Here is a 13,048-nt window from a genome sequence, read left to right as displayed (position 1 = left end):
TAAAAAATAATGTGTTTCAGATTTAAAGATAAAAGACAATAACTTCATTAGTCTAAAATCTCAAGCACCTCAACCGATTCAGTCTCAAGGTAAAAGACAATAAATAGTGTCTTCTTTTAAAGGATAGTTTTCATATTTTCAACAGATAACCAAAAATTAATTAACGGTAATATCTTCTTTTGAAGGACAGTTTTGACATTTTGAACAGATAACTAAGAATTAATTAACGGTAGATAGATAAATGTAGTGAAAGTTCGGGTACCAACTTAACACTACCCCAAAGTTCCAAAGTTTAGGATAGTAAAGTGGCTCCCAAATCGAGAAAATGAAAAATGGAAAAGACTTCCTACCACTCGTCATTGATATTGATAATAGTTTGCCGGGACAGAAGAAATAAGAAAACAAAATCACAGTTTAAGGGCAAAATAAATAACAGAGAAAAATCACTGAAATGAAGGTAGAGCACACCTTACAAACAACAACCACACTAATAAAACAGTGTTCCATTCTAATATATACACCACCAGCCACAACCAAACAAGAAGTCCCATGTACCTGCTAATTTGAATTTTTAGCCTTCACGTCGGCAGCTGCGGCTTTAGCGAGGGTGGATGGTTTGATGACATTCTTTGGGTTGAGTGCCTTGCGTATCTTGAACACCGCCCAGGCTGTCCCAATAGCATGTCCTGCTGCACCAAGTCCCTCATTTGTTGCCTCTGCTGCTTTTTCTCCATACCTGTAACCACCACCACCACTTTTATTTTCATCAATGGATGCTTTCAGCGTGGCACATTGGGTTTGAACCAATATTATTATTGAGTCCTGATTCTGAAACTAAGGGTCCGTTTAATTTGCAGTCGGAATCAAAATAAAAAATTCTTCAGAATCGGAATCCGAATGGTCTATTCCTATAGTCTGACAGAAATAGAAATGAGATTTCATTCGCAAGGGAGGAACAGGGAATAGCCATTCACTTAAATGGAGGAATGTCATTTCGGCAAGAATGAGAATCAAACAGTTAAAATTAGAATAGCCCATTAATAATGCCAAACAGTTGGGTTCCAATTCCAGACCCCTATTCCCGTGAACTAAATGGGGCCTAAGATTTCTGGCGAATAGCCAGGTTCCCCACTCGCCTCAAGATCTGCTTGGCATTACTAATTTATAATGCAAGAAACCAGAATCAATTGAGGATTTGAGATACCAAGTTCATTTCTTAAATTCCAAGAAAATGGAGAAAATCCTAGGTAAACATGATACTTCTCAGATACAGCCAACCACAAGACTCACCTATGTGAAACAAGGTCAGTTGTAACAACAGATGACGTCGACATTACATTCTTTCCAGCTACCTCAACAGCATCACAGACCTTACCTGTTGGCAGATCAAAAGATGGATAATGTCAATATTTGTTAGCCAAGTATAATTCCAAGAATTTGCACTTGGCGAACGTGTCAAACAACCACATAACTCAGTTGGCAAAAACAGACGCATCAAAACAAAGACAGAGGACGCTTTGATCCTAATAGGATCCTAAACCCTGTAAACATGTCAGATCTCTGACCTCTCACTCATGTTTCAGTGCTCAGTTCTCAAAAAAAAAAAAAAAAAAGAATCAACTTCACCAAATTAGACTGCTCTGCCGCCCATTCTTCCCAACAACAAACCTCTTTTCAGTGTATACTCTTTGTTGTCGCTTCTTTGGAAATTTTGTCTCACTATGATACTTGATAGCACATAATATTGAAAATGTGAATTCTCATCATGAATGCCATCTCACAAAAAGAGGGTGGGGGTTAATGTTTTTTCCGATCAAAAAACAATGGTGATATATAGAACCAACTGAATGTTGTACACTGTTATGGAAATCCAAGACAAAGTAACCCTCCAACCATTGCAACGCAGACACAGAGATAAAAGAGTCAGTACTTCCACCTGACACTCCCACCCTATCAATGAAAACAGAAGTGCAAATGATGGCATCCATAGAATCTATGCATTCAAGAAGATGATAAAAAATAATTAGTCAATTGCAACCACAACTGTTCTTAATTTTTATCAGTCGATTGCAGACATAAAAATTAAATAAGTAGCACATTGGGCCTATCTAGTTTTGACAAAAATAATAATGTAAAACCAGCAGTTCAGAGGTTGGGCCTATCTAGTTTTTACGAAGTAGGAAAAATTACAATACAAGTTAACAGAATGCAAGCATCGTTTCTGTAAGTAGTTCAGAGGTTGCAAAATGAGGAATTACATACAACAGCAAGAGCAGTCGTATTGATTTGCATAATAATATTGTTGGATTTTAATCTCACAAGAGATTAAATCCAATGGGTTTGATTGGTCAATTACATGAGAAATTGCACCTGCACACTTGATTGAAAAATTAGCTTTTCTCTTACAAAACCCAGTTTTGAACTTGTCCCACAGTGTGCGCGTGTGTGTACAACACGATGAGGCACTTTAGAGGCGCACTTTGCTCGCACTTCGCGTGATGGCTTTGGTTTTGGTGCAATGCTGACCGTTGGTCACCGTTGATGAGATCAACGGTCACCATTCGATCGGGTGTGATCAAGAGGCACAATTCAAAGTTAACAGACATTAAATGTTAACTACCTTTTAAACCATTAAATGTTAACTACCTTCTCTGAACCAGCACCTACATTATCTTCATACCTATTCATAAACTATTTAAGGAGCATGAATCAGACTTCAAAAACACACATTTTCAAAATCCACTTTCTCCCCCTCTCTCTCAGTCCAGTCGAACCACACATTGTATCATGTGACCCCATTTCCCAACAAACATTCCATTCCAAATAAGAAAAAGAAAAAGGTCAGAAGAGTGAAAGGAGCAACATACTAAATCCGTCAAGGGAGGCAAGAACAATTTCCCCTGGCAAGAGCCCGAAAAATTTCTTCCCCACTTTTGAATTTGCGATTGAACTTGTAAAGAACCCAGAAACCTTCACCACCCCAGAAAGGACACCACTTGCTACTTTCTCAGACATCTTTGATAGACGTTTAACTCTGCACAGATTGTTAACCCATAAGATTATGCGCCTTACTTGATTCAAAATAGACATACCAAGATACCCAAAAAAAAAGCAAATGAATACCGAACATCCCCAACATTTTCCAGCCAGAATCAATTCACATAAACTCAATTAAAAGATAAACAACTTGACAATAAAATGTTGAAACACAACCCGAAAGAACAACTAAATCAAAATGCGTGTACATGGGGTGGGGTAAATAGGTGAGTGCATTTGTGCGTTAGCGAGACAGAGTCACAGAGGAGGCTATCAAGCATCAATACATTAGATAAACAAACAGTAATTCAATACATTAAAAGCAAACCTTTGTATTCTCTTCATAGCTTCGGGACTAATCTCTGCATTGGAACCGGGTTCCATCCTCTTCTTTAAGAACTCATTTCCCCATTTCAACCTATCGACCGTAACATCACCGCACCACAGAATTCCCCATATCAACTGCCCCGACCCAACTGCAATGGCCCTCGCAACCGATCCACTGTAATCCTCCACATTTGGAGCCAATGTAGTCCAATAAGCCGCGGATCTTTCCTCCATCATCTCCTTCTTCTCCTCCGATTTTAACTCGGACGGAGAGATGCCCTCCGCTACCGAACCGTCCAAGACTTCTGACTTCCCCTTCCCTGAGACCTTCTGCACAGAGAAATTACTATAGTGTTCCAAAATCCCGTCCAGCTCCTTGAGTAAGTTCTCCTGCCCCTTGGATGCGAAAGTCAGACCGTAGTTTATCAAATTCTCCGAACCATCGCCGGCTTTGGTTTCTCCATGGCCGGAGTCACACCCTTCATCCGCGGGAAGGCGGAGAGTGAAGAAGTAGTGGGATTCATCGAGCCTGACGACAGCCTCGTCCTTGGCAAGAGGCCATTGGATGTCGTTGTCGACACGAACAAGAACGGCGACGACGCTTTCCCCCTGCCGGAGGCGAACGATTGTCAGGTCACCGCAAGCGAGCTCAACACTGTATTGCCTGTCGATGAGATGTACAATGGCACCGGAAATCTTGATGAGCACCTCTTCGAAAGATTGGATGGGAGCAGACGCAGTATGAGAATGGGCGACATCGTCCTTGTCCGGGAATAGATTGTCGACGAGATCGTTCATGTCGATGGAGGGATAGAGGGAAGAAGAGGAAGAGGGCTTCGAGTCCTTCAACCGGTCGGACGAATCGATCACAGGATACATAGAAGAAGAAGAAGAAGAAGAAGAAGATTTGGGGTTAGAAACGAAGGGAGATGCAGTTTCTGGGTTTGATTCGATGACTTGGGGATAGAAAGAGCTATTCTTGTTGCCAGGGTTTTGAGAATCCATTTTGTGTCTGGTTGGGTTGTTGATTTACAGATTACAGTAGAGAAGGAATGGGTGAATTTGGGCTTTTTAGAGTCGACGACGACGAGGCTTTGGGTCGAAGCAAACGAAAGGGAACCGTGTTGGGTGGGAATCGAGATATAGAAGCTTCGTGTCGTAAACAGAGCGAAGCCGCGTAGGATTCGTGGAAGGCATTAGACCGTATAACCGTCCTTAACTCTTGGCGCTTTTTGCCGTTAACATTTATGATTTTATCATCGATTTCGAGCCGAAGACCGGAATCACGTCACACCGGAATTGACAGAAAGCAACTTCACGTCAGCGGGTCCAAATGAAGATGGCCATCATCAACCGTCACAGAATGAATAGTAAATGTAAGATGCCGGAAGGTATGATACAGGAAGCACCGTGTCAGTCCGTGGTCGTAGCGCTGGAATTGCAATTCTTAAAATAATTAATTATAAAGCTGAAAATCATGTGCGATTAGGAGGGCCCAGCCGCGCAGGTGTTAAATATAAGGTCCCATTTAGCCATCCGCCATGAATAAGTCATGAATAAGCCAGGTAATCCATAAATTATTAATACCCAACAATAAATTTGAAAGTTATAATTTAACATAATTTCCTTGGTAGGTCTGTGATGATTTGCAATCGATCACCTCTATGACATACAAGCGGTGCGATGCACAGTTTTGTTAAATAAAAGTTAAACAATAGAAAATAGGAATATATAGGAGTATATAATTATTTTATATTAAAATTTTTAATAATTAATCAAAATTGAACTGATTCAATTATATATATATATATTTTTTAAATATAATTTTTTATATGAAAAAGTGGGAAAATCTCATATTTCTATAAAATATTCTATATCATAAATTTAATTTTTTAATAATACCATTATAATTTATTAGATTTATTTTGAGTTTAAATCTTTTGAACAAATAAACAAAACCAAAAACAGACGACCCAAATTGATACAATCCGAGTTGACAAGTTTTTAATAATGGTCATTTATTTCAGGTGACAAACTCCCGGCCTAACTAGATCAATTTGGTTGGCGAAATAGCCTGCAACTGAATTGGAACAATCCTTGAACACTCCTAATTTCAATTAAATTAATAGTCTAATCTCTAATAAATAGCAATAGTTTAATCTCCAATAATTATTGAAAATTTATAGAAAAATACACAATTATTGAAAATAATTTTCTAATGAAAATACAATAATTACAAAAATATAATAAAAACTGAAAATATATTAAATTAGTCAATAAATAGTGTGATCTCAAATAATAGTTTAATCTCTAATAAATATTAATTAGTGAATTATAAAAAATACATAATTACGAAAAATAAATTTATAACAAAAATAAAATAAATACAACAAATTAAATTTCAAAAGTTAAATAATAGTTGTTTAATTTCCAATAATTATTGATAATTTACTGTTAAATAAAAAAACAAAAATAGATTTATAAATAATTATGAAAACATATTTATCAAAAATACAATAAATAATTACTGAAAATAAAATAACTATTAATTTTAGTATATATATAAATACAGAATGAATGTACACTATTATTGTAAAATTATGACTAATAAATATTATTTTTTTGAAAGTTATTCTCTATAATTATTAATTGATATAACTGAAATTAGTTAATCACAATATTATTTAGTTATTTAAATAATATTTTTATTTAAAATTTTAAAATATTGATTATTTATTGAACTTAATAATTCATAAAATTATAATTAGTACTATTATTACATAATTCGTCATTAATTTTGTAAAATAATAAATTATTATTAATATGAAAATTATGAAATCTATTCTAATAATTTTACTACTTTTAAGATTTTTTTTAATTTATTACATAATTACGTTATTTTAACTATTTAAAATTTAGTCATGTTATATTTTGTTATTTAAATATTTAAATAATATGTAAAATATTTAATATTTCCCATTATTTGAATTTCATTTATTTTAATATAATTATATAATATTAAATATTTGGTTATATAATTATTTATCTATTTTCAATGTTTAATTATACAATATTAAATATTTTTTATATAGTTATTTATCTTAAATATTTGGTTATTTAAGATATTTAATATTTTCCATTTTATCTATATCTATTTTAAATTTAATAATTTGTAAAATTATAATTTATATTGTTGTTACTACATAATTTCATGATGAATTTTGTAAAAATATAAAATTAGTAATAATATGAATATTATTAAATATATTATAATTAATTTTTGTGTTTTGAATAAATATTTTAAATTTAGTATATAATTTTGTTATAATATTTAAATAATTCTGAAATTTTTTAATTAAAACTTTCTTTAGATAGATATAGATAAAATGTGTGGGAGGGGATAAATTGGAATTAAAGATAGGTTAGGAGAGAATCTCTCTACTAAATTAGAGATCATTTAAGAGATAAATAGGAGTTAGTGATAATTTAGGAGATAAATAGGAATTAGAGACAATTTAAGAGAAAATAGGGGAAAGTGGTGCCCCTTGGCTAAACATTAGAAAAGCAAATCCCTCTTTTTTTATGGTTGTTAGAAAGAGTTAAGTTCAAAGTTATGGTTAATATTTAAAATTTTAAAATATTAAGGCAAGGCACCCACTCCCCATCCAAGGTTTTTAAAATTGGACCGGATAGGGAACCGTTCTGGGGTCGAACGATCTGGTTGTTCGGTCCGAACGGATGACCCACTCTAACAAAAGAAATAAAAAATTAGGAAAACAAAAAAGGCCAAAAATTATTGTCCGAGTTGACGGTTCGACCGCCCAGGTCAACGGTTCGCTAACCAAATAAACGGTTTTTGGAAAATAAAAGCAGTTTTGAGGTGAAACGGTGTCCGGTTCCCAATTTTTCCGATCTAACCATCTGGTTTGATCGAATTTTGAAAGCACTGTCCCCGTCAACCCAATATTCAATTTGATGATGGAAATGATCAAAAGGATATATTGAGTATCAACCACATGGTAAATTTCGAAAAGTACACTAAATTGTCTTTAATATTCAAAAATGTAATTTTATGAAAATTTTGGAAAATTTATTGTACTTGTGTAATTTTGAAAATTTATTTAAATTTTTACTAAATAATTTATTTTCTTTTCAAATGGTTTACTTACAGAATTATACTAATTTATCTTATAACTTCTAAAATAAACTAACCAATAATTTCCTTTTTCCAATATTATACTAATTTATCTTAATAATTTGTGTACTTATTTGTTCAAATTATATTTTTCCATTTCCCATAATCATTTATATTTAATAATTTGCAATGAAAATTACATAATTTTTCAATGGGTTTCTGATGAAGGGAAATTTGGCCCGACATCGCGATCGCCTGACACGTGGCGAAGGCAAGCAGCTCGGGGCAATAGAGCGCCCAAAGCGAACATCGGAAGCAAATCCAAGCTCACTACCAAGCCCGAACTCCAGACCGCTGTACTTAGCCCGAGCTCCTTGTTAAGAGCGAGCTCCCTGTTAAAGGTCTGAGCTCCCTACTAGGAGCCCGAGCTCCCTGTTTAGAGCGAGCTCCCTGTTAAAGGTCCGAGCTCCCCTACTAGGACCCCGAGCTCCCAGTTAAGAGCGAGCTCCCCGTTAAGGGTCCGAGCTCCCTAACTGAGAACTCGAGCTCCCTAAGAGCGAGCTCCCTACTAGGACCCCGAGCTCCCAGTTAAGAGCGAGCTCCCTGTTGAGGGTCCGAGCTCCCCTAGAACCCGAGTTCCCTAAGTCCGAGCTCCCTACTAGGACCCCGAGCTCCCAGTTAAGAGCGAGCTCCCTGTTGAGGGTCCGAGCTCCCCAAAAACCCGAGTTCCCTAAGTCCGAGCTCCCTACAAGGACCCCGAGCTCCCAGTTAAGAGCGAGCTCCCTGTTGAGGGTCCGATCTCCCCAAAAAACCCGAGTTCCCTAAGTCCGAGCTCCCTACTAGGAGCTCGAGCTCCCTGTTAAGAGCGAGCTCCCTATTAAGGGTCCGAGCTCCCCAAGTAAGAACCCGAGTTCCCTATAAACCAAGTTCCCTAAGTCCGAGCTCCCTACTAGGACCCCGAGCTCCCTACTGAGAACCCGAGCTCCCTGCAAGGAGCACGAACTATACTGGGCCCCAAGCCTCACAAAGCTAACCTGAGCTGACCCGTGGCAGCTCGGAACACTCCAAACCAAATTCAAGGCACCTCGCTCGCCACTCCAACACTTCACTTCCAAAGCACCAGGCCAGCCAAACGTACCCGACGCCAAGGACATCCGTACCCAAGGGCGACGTACCTGACTGATTTGGGATCTGACGCCTGACAGCCGCATTTCAAACGGCTTCCTGCCACCGCCACCTGCAACCGTCGTCACTAGCCGCAGAGACGGCTCCGACAAAAGGAACAGTGGCGGTTCTGTCCGACCAGAGGAAATGACACCCGAACTGGCAGGAGTTCAGAAGTAATCATGCCCGACCTGACGGAGGCCTGGAAGTGAGTGCGCGAGGTGGTTATAAAAGGCTTCTACCCCCCCAGGGACGAGGTATGCTAACTTTCGCGCTATCTGGTTATTCTTGCCTTTGAAGGATTCTAACTTGAGCTTCGGAGCCCTTACGCCGGGTTCTCCCCGGAGCTTCTCTTCTCCTTCCGTTTCAGGTCCCTGTTACTCAGTTCAGAGGCAAGATCATCGACAGCTAAGACCGGCCAGATTGTGCATCATCAATTGGCGTCGTCTGTGGGAACACGCTTCAAAAAGCCTCCCTCCAAAACTTTCATACCCGTTCCTTCTTCTCTGAAAAACTCATTACTCATGGCCTCATCCAGCAACGCCGGACGCGGCACAGAGACAAACACCACCGGGGAACAGCTCCAAGTTCCCGTGGTGTGTGTTGGGCAGTTCACCATCCCCCTCACGGTGGATGGAATCCCCAATCTGACTACACCACAAGCAGTGGCACCTGTAAGCCTACCTTCCGCAAACATCCCCTTCCCTCTTCCCGTCGAGACTACCTTCACCGAACCGACCGTCGTCCCCCTGGCAGCTAGCCAAAATCGGTTGGACGACTTAATGCAATGCATGCGGGCAATGCAAGCCCAGATGCAGCAGTTCCAGCAACACCAGCTTCACCAGCACCAAGTGTTGCACAACCTCTCCCAATACCACTATCAGCAGCAGTTCCCCCAACTGACACCGAACCAACCACTGCTTCCACCTCGCCACCTTGCCCCGAAGCCAGTAAAGGCCTCTCCGGAGGATGGGCGCCTCCACCAAGGAAAGGCCTCCAGGCCTCAGAATCCCCCAAACAGCCAGGCCTCGTCCCCAGGCCGGAGAGAAAGAAAAGTCATCCCCGCCTCGCGGCTCGCAAGCGGATCAGGAACCTCGCCCGCAAGGTCGGCACCTCGGGTCTCCAAACCGGAGTCCCCACTGGTGGGAAACCGATTCGGCGCACTGGCAGCAGCGGACTACCAGCACTCCGAGCCCATCGAGCTCGGCAACACGGAGGCCAGCAGCGCCAGCACAAGGCCCACTCAGCAGCAAAGACGCCATCAAAGTCGACGAACCGCCACCCGCATCTTATCTGAGCTCAGAGGCAAAGGCGAGACGAGCTCGGACGAGGCAGGAGTCGCCCCGATTCTCTCAGTTCCTTCCCCCCTCGCCTCAGAACTCCTGGCAGTCCCCTTGCCTAGAGATTTCAAGCTCCCGCCCCTAGACAAGTACGACGGATCCTTCGACCCCAACGACCACGTGGACGCTTTCCAGTCCCAAATGCACCTCGCCAGGGCCAGCGAATCATGCATGTGCGTGGCCTTCACCACCACCCTCAAAGGGGTAGCCCGCACTTGGTACAGGAACCTGGCCCCCGGATCGATAAAGTGTTGGGCTCAGTTCGTGCAGGTCTTCACTGCACACTTTGTCACCAGCAAACGGTGCCCCAGAGCAGAGGAAAGCATCTTCGGAGTAGTCCAAAGGGAATGAGAACCCATACGGGGCTACATCAAACGATTCAATGAGGTATGCTTACAGATACCCCGGTTAGACCCCGCGGTGCAGCTCGCCGCAGCAAAAAGAGGGGTGACGCACAAGGAATTCAAGTGGCACATGGTAGCTAACCAGCCCACAACCGTGGCCGAGTTCCTCAAGCTCGCGGACAAGTTCATGAGGACGGAGGAGGAAATCAACCAAAGAACCGAGGGCGGAAACGAGAAAAGAAAGAGGGACGGCGAGCCCTCTAGCTCGGCCGACCGAAAAAACCCGGCCCGGGACCCAAAACCGAACCAGTCGTTTCGAGCTCCCCTGCCAATTCGGACGGATTACACGCCACTGAACACGAGGCGGACCGAGATCCTGATGACAATCAAGGACACCCCCTTCGTGAAATGGCCACCTCGCCTAAAGGGAAATCCGAACGAAAGAAACAAGAATTTGTATTGTAGTTTCCATAGGGACCACGGTCACAGTACTGAGCAATGTAATAACCTCCGAGACGAGATAGAGGGGCTCATCCGTCGCGGATACTTAAGAAACTTTGTACAGCACAACAATAATAGCAATAAAGCGGATCAGCCGGGCGAACACTTAAAAGACGCCCCGGAGACTAGTAGCAGGCCTGCCGAACCGATGCAGCGACAGCCTCCGGCAGAAAGGCCAATTCGGGGAACCATCCATGTAATTGTGGGAGGTTCAGTGGTGGCGGGGTGCACATCAGCGGCAGCCCGGACCTCAGTTCGCGAAGCGGTCCTCGAGGAGCGGAACCCCCCGAAGAGGCCGAAGACCGAGGAGCCGATCTTCTTCACAGAAGACGACGCGCGGGGAGTTCGCTACCCTCACGACGACGCACTTGTCATTAAACTCAGGATCAGCGACTTCGAGGTTAGGCGCGTGCTCGTAGACTCAAGCAGCTCGGCGGACATCCTATTCAAGTCAGCGTTTGATCGGCTACAACTGCCAAGGAGCGAACTAAAACCTGCAAGCACTCCCCTGGTGGGCTTCAGCGGGGAAGAAGTCAGGCCCCTTGGAAAGATAACGGTGCCCGTGGAAGTCGGCACATGGCCTTGTGCGGTCAGACTCAACCAAGATTTTCTAGTGGTCACGACCCCCTCCCCATACAACGCCATAATAGGACGGCCAATCACGCATATCCTGCGGGCGGTGGTCTCTACCTACTATTTGGCAATGAAGTTCCCTACGGACTTCGGTGTGGGGGTACTGCGGGGCGACCAGCTCGAGTCCCGCAAGTGCTACGTCGCCGCCCTAAAGGGCAAGTCCAAGCCGGCTGGCGACCTCGATCTGGAGCGGCCTACGGAGCAAGGCGAAGAACGAGCCTCGCCAACAGAAGAAACAGTCGCGATCCCGACCTCACCTTCGGACCCAGCTCGCGCACTCCAGATTGGTGCTTCTGTCAAGGAACCCCTACGGACCGAACTGGTATGTTTTTTACTCCAAAATTTAGATATTTTTGCATGGTCCGCGGCCGATATGCCCGGTATTGACCCTAGTCTTATAACTCACAAACTTAACACAGACCCTTTAGTCAGACTCGTTAGACAGAAGAAACGGAACTTAGCCCCGGAGCGTTGGAAAGCGGTCGACGAGGAAGTCGAAAAGCTCCTCGCGGCAAACTTCAGAAGGGAAGTCCATTACCCGAGCTGGGTGGCCAACCCTGTGCTGGTGAAAAAGGCGAACGGCAAGTGGCGCATGTGCGTCGACTACACCGACCTGAACCGAGCTTGCCCGAAAGACTGCTTCCCCCTTCCTAGGATCGACCGCCTAGTGGACGCAACATCGGGACATGAATTGCTAAGCTTCCTGGATGCCTACTCAGGCTACAACCAAATCCGGATGGACCAGTCCGACGAGGAAAAAATCAGCTTCATAACCGAGTTCGGTTTATACTGTTACAAGGTCATGCCCTTCGGGTTAAAAAACGCCAGGGCGACCTTCCAAAGACTTGTAAATAGGCTGTTTCGGCCCCTGATCGGCACAAAGATAGAGTGCTATATAGACGACATGGTCGTCAAAACACAGTTTTCGCAAGAATTAATACAAGACTTAGATTCTGTCTTCCAAATCCTGCGTCAGTATAACATGAAATTAAACCCCAACAAATGTGTCTTTGGCGTCACCTCGGGCAAGTTCCTAGGCTACGTTGTCAATCGACGTGGCATCGAGGCCAACCCAGACAAAATACAAGCCATCCTAGATATGAGACCACCTCGGAAGATAAAAGAAGTCCAAAGGCTAAACGGCCGCATAGCCGCCCTAAGCCGCTTCATGTCCAAGTCGGCAGATCGCTGCCTACCCTTCTTCAAAGCGATCAAAGGCAAAGAGTTCGAATGGACCCAAGACTGTCAGCTCGCGTTTGACGAGCTAAAAGGCTACCTCGCCAATGTGCCAACCTTAGCTGGGTCCGAGGAAGGCGAAGTCTTAGAGCTGTACCTCTCGGCTAGCGACGAGGTGGTTGGTTCGGTACTAGTGAAGGAGGCAGACCAGGTCCAACGACCCATATATTATGTTAGTAAAATCTTGCAGGGAGCAGAGACAAGGTACCCGCAGATAGAAAAGCTAGCGTATGCCCTGGTGGTAGCAGCACGGAAACACCGCCCGTACTTCCAGGCCCACACCGTCATCGTCCTGACCGACAAACATCTGAGACAAGTTTTACTCAAACCCG

General features: G+C 42.8%; 1 protein-coding gene across 1 annotated transcript; it reads right to left on the bottom strand.

Annotated features, from left to right (window-relative positions):
- Positions 1–326: 326 nt before the first annotated feature.
- Positions 327–4,703, bottom strand: ERD7 (Senescence/dehydration-associated protein-like protein). The gene is made up of 4 exons (XM_010268511.3): positions 3,365–4,703; positions 2,868–3,034; positions 1,291–1,375; positions 327–736 (listed from the first exon to the last, which is right to left on the bottom strand). The coding sequence occupies exons 1-4, from the start codon at positions 4,366–4,368 to the stop codon at positions 559–561; spliced, it is 1,434 nt and encodes a 477-aa protein (XP_010266813.1). The 5' UTR covers positions 4,369–4,703; the 3' UTR covers positions 327–558.
- Positions 4,704–13,048: the final 8,345 nt, after the last annotated feature.

This window comes from Nelumbo nucifera, chromosome 6 (genome assembly GCF_055504915.1).
Source record: "Nelumbo nucifera cultivar China Antique chromosome 6, China Antique-T2T, whole genome shotgun sequence".
In the NCBI taxonomy this organism is placed as follows: Eukaryota; Viridiplantae; Streptophyta; class Magnoliopsida; order Proteales; family Nelumbonaceae; genus Nelumbo; species Nelumbo nucifera.
This window is presented reverse-complemented; position numbering and strand designations above follow the sequence as displayed.

Excerpts from the sequence above, each read along its gene's own strand:
- ERD7 (XM_010268511.3), bottom strand. The coding sequence starts at position 4,368 with ATGGATTCTCAAAACCCTGGCAACAAGAATAGCTCTTTCTATCCCCAA. Across the intron at positions 3,035-3,364 it reads GCTATGAAGAGAATACAAAG|AGTTAAACGTCTATCAAAGA; the intron begins GTTTGCTTTTAA and ends CAATCTGTGCAG. Across the intron at positions 1,376-2,867 it reads TGCCTCCCTTGACGGATTTA|GTAAGGTCTGTGATGCTGTT; the intron begins GTATGTTGCTCC and ends ATCTGCCAACAG.